This window comes from Molothrus ater, chromosome 12 (genome assembly GCF_012460135.2).
Source record: "Molothrus ater isolate BHLD 08-10-18 breed brown headed cowbird chromosome 12, BPBGC_Mater_1.1, whole genome shotgun sequence".
Classification (NCBI taxonomy): domain Eukaryota; kingdom Metazoa; phylum Chordata; class Aves; order Passeriformes; family Icteridae; genus Molothrus; species Molothrus ater.
Window position 1 is genome coordinate 11891329 of NC_050489.2, and position 6647 is coordinate 11897975.

The 6647-nt window shown below is 45.6% G+C and overlaps 1 protein-coding gene across 2 annotated transcripts in view; it reads right to left on the reverse strand.

The window, feature by feature from the left end:
• Positions 1 to 6647, reverse strand: part of SLC12A4 (solute carrier family 12 member 4) — a 47318-nt gene extending 40671 nt beyond the window's left edge. For both annotated transcript variants that reach the window (XM_036390231.2, XM_036390230.2), the window contains exon 1: positions 6374 to 6647. In XM_036390231.2, the coding sequence (XP_036246124.2) occupies positions 6374 to 6647 (274 nt within the window). The remainder of the gene's footprint in view (positions 1 to 6373) is intronic.

Below are 6647 nucleotides of genomic sequence, written 5' to 3' on the forward strand. Positions count from 1 at the left end.
CTAAACCAAACAAAAAAAGAACCTCTGAAATTTTATTATCTGAGAATAAAAATCAGCTTAGCACAATTAAGAGATGCAAAATTTCCAATTCAGAGGTTACTGAAGACAAAGGAAACACCCCTAAATTGTAATTCAAATAGGCTTTAAACCAGGTCTTAAAATGGTGCATTTATCTTCTCTGTAATTCAGGTCACAGAACAAATATTTAAAGCACAACCTCGAACCAACAAGTTGAAGACAGGGATCTTTTGATCAAAGAAATCTTGCTCCATGTGTTGGTGCTAGTAGCAATTTTTCCTAATTTAAAGCAATCTGCACATTATTTGTTGCATCACAAACAAAAACAGATGTAAATCCTTAACTTGGTCTTGGAAGGGCAAAGTCACCAAATGCAGCTTTGCTCTCCCTGTGGCACTGGGTATCCCCCATGCTGTTACCTGCACTTCAAAACAAGGCAGTGGTCACTAACTCTGATCTTTCTCAAGGTGGTTGTTCCAACCTCAGCCAACAGCATTTATTAGACTACATTTTTAGGTTTTGCTACATTTACAAGGCTAAATTTATTAGGTTTGGCCACATTTCCTAGTCAATGAGACTGCAAACTACCTTAGTCTTCATTCTACACAGAACTTTGGAGCAAAAGCCAAAATTAAAATTTACATTAAAAAGCACGCAAAAACTTATGCTTTAATTTTGTCACAGCAGGAAAAAGAAAGCAGATGTCACTATTTTCTTTGAGGAAGAGAAACACAAGAAATTTGTAAGGGGAAATTGAATAACACACACAGATCAATTTTTTACATGAAAGAGAGATGTAATACAAACACAAGACACCCAAAAATGTACTTAAAATTCTTTAGAAAAGTTCAGAGATTGTATAGGAGATATCACTTCAGCACGATTAAAATATTCCCAAGCTTAGACTCAACTCAAGTTTGGAACGGCAGCTCAGCAAGCACAGAATTAGTTAGAAAATCCATGTATTTTCATGGATTTTCTTTTCTACAACTGCTTGGCCTTCTAATGCAGGTGTTCTCCAAAACACCAAAAATCTGCAGCTGCAAAAGACCAGCTGCAGATTTTTCTTTTGGGTTTTTTCAACAACCTTTCCTTAGGTTTTTGCACCATGCAGACACATGCACACACGGGTAGGGGAGCTGCTTTCACATCACTCAGACATATCACAGAGATTCTTCCCAGAGCTTTTTCAAATAACTGAAATACCAGAGAACCCACAAAAAGGCCCATGTTCTCCTATATTTAGCTAGGTCTCCTGTTCACCAGCAGCTGGCACCACGATCCCCTTGGTACTGGACAGCTGCAGCCTCTCAGCTCAGCCCTAATCACTGCACAAATTAGAAGAAGTAGGAGACATGCTCAGCAAAAGTAGCAGTTTATGCAGCAACAAGAACTTTTTTGTTTTCCTAGACAAGCATTTTAACAAATTAAACCTTACTAGACTACAAGCCAATAAAATAAAACAGAGTTATAGACCACGGGCTCTAGGAAAATGAGCTCCTCAGAAGAATTCCTTTGATTCCAGGGTATAAAGAAGTATATACCACCTCCTTCACCCACCCAGCTATTATAAACAGCTAATTATGTCACAAAGCACTTTTCCACTCTCATTTTTCACGTGCCAAACTCTTATCTTTCCTTGTCTGAAGCAAGAGTCCACTTCTCTATGCACCTGTATTGCTGAGAAAAGCATTCTGGAATTTAGCACTGCAATCATCACTGTGCTAATTGCTGATTGCTCAAACAGAAAGCAAAAGAATTGAAAAAAAAAAAAGAAAAAATGAAAGAAAAGGAAAAAAGCCCTAACAACAAAAAACCTTCCAGGACTTCTAAAGTATGACCCTGCTGCTAAGACCTCTTTCAGGATGTGCACTGAAAATCATATTATTGCTGTGGATCCCACAGGTACTCTTTCTGAAAAGAAATAAATATTGACATATTTAGCACTGACAGGACACCTTTAATATCTCTAAATTTACACATCATACTTTTCACAGAGGGGAAACCAGATGCCAGCACAACAGGAAAAATAAACCCCTTCCCATCAAAATGCCACTACACTGAAAAATATGCAGTCTCCATTCCATTTTCAGTAAGAGAACAATTAACAAACCACCAGAAAAGACAGTTCACTGACATCAGTATTGCTATTCTCAGGTTACTTTCTTTTCTCTGAAACAATTCAGAGGTTCTGCCTCAACTCCACCCCAGGCTGCCTCCTCTATGACCTTTCTGCAGCTTTTAGGCAACACAAAAAATGCTGAAGACGCTTGTGCTACAGAGGTTATGCAAAAATATTCCACTATGACCACCATAACAGTGCCATTTAGCCACACTGCTGCCAGCAGAAGTTCTTAAGATAACTTAAATGAAATTTGGACATGTTCCTGTTGTCCTATTTAGCCCTACTGTCTAATTTATTACGTGACTAATTTTATCTTATCTCTGAACTTGGCCAAAACACCTACATGTAAGAATTAGGCACTTTGAAGAAGAATTTTTGAATGATTTATGTGTCCCCATTAAAAGTATCTTCAGACATATCTCATGTGAGCTTGCAAAAGTCTTGCAAAAGACTGAAAATCTTTACAGTAAGTTACCACAGATTAGAGCAGTGAACCAGGAAGTTTAAAGTAAGAGCACGCTGCTATCACACCAGAACTTTACCCACATTTTCCAAAGCAGCTCACTGCAAACGAGCAGCACAATCTGCTGCTGCACAAGAACCCTGAGCACGCTGCCACAGAATGCAAGCTCGAGGTAAAGGTCTCAAGTCTAGTCAGAGAACTCTGGGCTTGGAGGAAGCCATGTGATAACTGGAACATAAGCAGAGCAATTCCTTGGCAAAACCAAGGGTGGCAGCTGACCAAGGCTAGTTAGAGACACCAAGCTGATTAGTGTCTCATTTCCACACAAAAGTCAAGGGAAGATAAATAACTTCCCACAGGACACATGACATTGCCACACTTTGGTTAACTGGGTGCACAATGACTGTGGAGCTGAGATTTCTATTAAAGCAAAGTGTATTTGGTATTTTAAACACTATTCAGACCCCACTGTCCCTCTTTTTGCCCTGTGTACCCAACCTAATATGCTGGCTTTATTTCAAAGACAGAGGGGATGCCAAATTCACATTTCTCATCCCTGACGATCCATAAAGAAGGGCTCACGTGTTTATCATAGGATCACAGGATAATTCTTTGTACTTCTTTTTCTAAATGAAAGATGTCAAAGTCTATTACAAGCAGTGGCAGTCAGTGGAACCTACTTAGAAATAAAAGGCTGATTTTATTCATAAGCAAGCACTGGAACTATCTGACAAGGCTAAATTATTGCACACTGACTAATGCCTTCTTATGGAAATGGTTGACAATAAATTCTGTTGCAGAACAGTTTCACATCTGCAGATGTGAAACTTGATGTCCTAAAAAAAGCAAAATTCAGGAAAAAAAAAGCCTTCAAAACCAGAGATATGACAAATGAAGGCAGTGGTAAAAAGATCAAACCCAAAAAAAGAATCCACCAGAATCATAAGCAACAGCCTAAGATATCGTGCAAGGAGTACTGCACAGCACAGCCTGCAGACTGTTAGAGAGCAGCTATAAACAGCTACAGTGCCATGGCCACACTCTGGAAGGGCCATGTCCTTACTGAGTCACCTCAACCAATCCAACCAAACTGAGCAATCCAAACAAGTCCTGGAATCGGGTTCTGAATAGCAAGATGACAAAATAAAATCTTCCCAGCAGAAGGTTCACCAGAACAACTGCAACCAGTTTCTCACACTGCCTGTGGTGGGGCTATTTGATGGCACAGACAGCTGGACCATGGGCACAGCTCTGTGTGCACTTGGGTAAGGCCACAAGCTACAACTTGAACCCTGCACTCAAGTCACACAGTTTATCTTATCTCCAGTCAGGGGCATCCCCAACACCAACAAATCCCTCCATGAGCCCTGTAATCAGCTGCCACAGAAGGCTCTGCAGGGTCACCCTCTTGCCTCCAGTCTGCAGGCTCCAGCCAGTGCTGAACAGCTCTGAGATATTCTGCCTTCAATAGGAGCTGCTACCTCTGCTGTGTCACATCATCAACACCCCTGTGTGAGGAGCCAGGGTAACTGCACAGGATGTAGAAACCCAGCACCAAAACCGAAAGGAATAACACAAGACTGAGTTCAAATTCCCCTCTACAGAGCTGCAAACCCAAGAAACCCAGGGAAAAACAGAAAAGGCTAGTGAGGAAGAACATGCTTGTCAGGACAGGTAGGCAAGACACGTATCTTTATACACACACCCCGAGGATATGAAACAATACTTAATTACTGTGAAAGTAAATTAAAAAATGGAAGGCAGTTAGAGTTCAAACAAAAACAGAACTAGCTACCATATATTAGTAGAGAAATTACTAGATATTTATCAGCTTTAAAATAGAGAGACTCAGCTAACTTCCAGCAGCATGGCTGTGCACTGCAGCTGGGACAGCAGCACATTAGAGGCCACAGCCTGCCAGTGAGTGAGGGACTGTGACAGGAGCTGAGTGGGTATCCTGAAGTGGATTGGTTGCACACATCCTACAGGCAGCCTCATACCTAAATAAGAGGTGGTTTGAGTTGGCCTTCCTTTATCCACCATGGTAGCAGCTTCCACAAGCCACACTTACCAACCCATGGCCAAAGCTAGCTACTGGAAAAAGCATTCCAGGTGTCCACCTCGACCTGCTGAGACGGGTAAAAAACACCTGTTACTTTCATACACACAGGGACTGCATGGTAAGTAGCCTGAGAGTAAACCAGTCCTATTTTACAAAACAAATTAAAGGCCCTGCACAGCCTTTAGGGCAAGTGCCTCTGTCTGTAGTAACAGACAGCTTGGGAAAAGCACCTCCCTTTCATCACCCTAAAACACCCACACCAGGCATGGAAAGAACGGGCATTAGGGCTATATAAGCTACTTGGTCTGCAAAATCTAAAATTTCCTTGAAAATTATACAAAGAAAGAAAGAAACTCCCAATGCATAAGTATTGGAGACTGAAAAGCATTTTCTCAGAGAAATGAGCAAGTTAACAAGGCAGGAACTGAACTTGGTTCTTACGACAGTTGAGTATCACTCAGCAAAACAACCCTGTTGCCTTCCTTAAGCACAGGCCTGAGGCGTGCAGGCTCCCTTCAGGGATTACTGTACATTCAGTTACATTTGCAGTCTGAGAAGTTTGACTGCACAGGCAAGGAAGATCGGATCAGGTGTTTACTGCTTTGTCTTTTGTTGCCTAGAGTCACTCATGATTCACTGAGGGTAAGTCAGATTCACCAGATGAACCCATGGGAAGATCCTCTTCCTAAAGGTTACAGAAAGCTAAACATAACCAAGGCAGGAAAAAAAAAAAAAAAAAGGAACAGATTGCACAAAGAGCTAAAACAACCTTGTACCAGGACCATAGTACTGCCCAAATCTAAGTGTCCTTCACATTCCCACTAGAAACACTCACTGTATTTAAAGTGATTTATATCTAAAAGTCACGGCAAAACACCAAGACAGGCTGAGCACTCATATCAGCTGCCTAGTTAAAGAATGTACTTCTCACCACCCAAAATCCCCTCCTACTTACGTGATTTTCTTCTGAAATTGGAATAATTTAACCCCCCAAGAAAAAGCAGCAGCTCTGCCTGGCAGGAGCAGTTGAGAGAGCCACAGAGGCACAAAGCACTTGCTGTAGTATTCAAGGGCCCGGTTTGCAGGAGAGAGACCTTGCAGGGCAGCCGCGTTTTTTAAGATGATATAAACAAGCAAAGCGGACACCGTTAAATTCGGCTAATTTAACTGCATTCTCTATCACCCGTTTATTTTCGCAGTGGAGCACTGAAAACATCTGAGCCTATCTCCACGCACTCTTATCACCTCTGGAGAAGGCAGCTTGTGGGAGCACCGATAAGAGCTGTACCCCGGGCCAGCCCCGCTCCCCGCCGCGCCCCGGGCTATCACCAAGCGCCGGGGGGGGCGGAGGGAACCCCGGGCTGGCTCTGGGGAACCCCGCGGCCAGGGCATCCCCGGCTGCGCCGGCCGGGCTGCGCTGCCCCCGCTCGGCACGGCCCGGCCCGGTCCTCGGGCTGACACGGGCGGCAGCGCTGCCCCGGCGCGCCGGGCTCCGCGTCCCGGCCGTGGCAACAGCGGAGCCGCCGCCACCCGGCGCACCCGGGGGGCTCCTCCCCAGGGCGCGGCGCCCCGAGCAGCCCGGCAGGCACCGCCAGCGCCCCCGCCTTTGTCTCCGCCGCAGCCGGCGGCAGCGGGGCGGGAGCCGGGCTCCCCGAGCCCCGGAGCGTGGGCACCGCCGCCCCCCGCCCCGGCCGTGCCCGCTCACCGTCGGAGCTGACGGTGTCGTAGGAATCGCCGGGGGCGGGCGCCGCGGCCGGCTCCCGGTAGTCCACCCAGCTGAGCCCTTCTACGCTGTCGTAGTCGGCGCGGGGCTTGTCCTCCACCGGCACCACGGTGAAGTGCGGCATGGCTGGCGGGGCGGAGAGGGCTCCCCGCGGCACCGCGGCGAGGCAGGCGGGACGCGGCGCGGAGCCGGCGGCGCATTCCTGCCCCGTGCGGTCACTTCCTCTCAGGAAACCGCGCTCCTCAACTCCACCCAT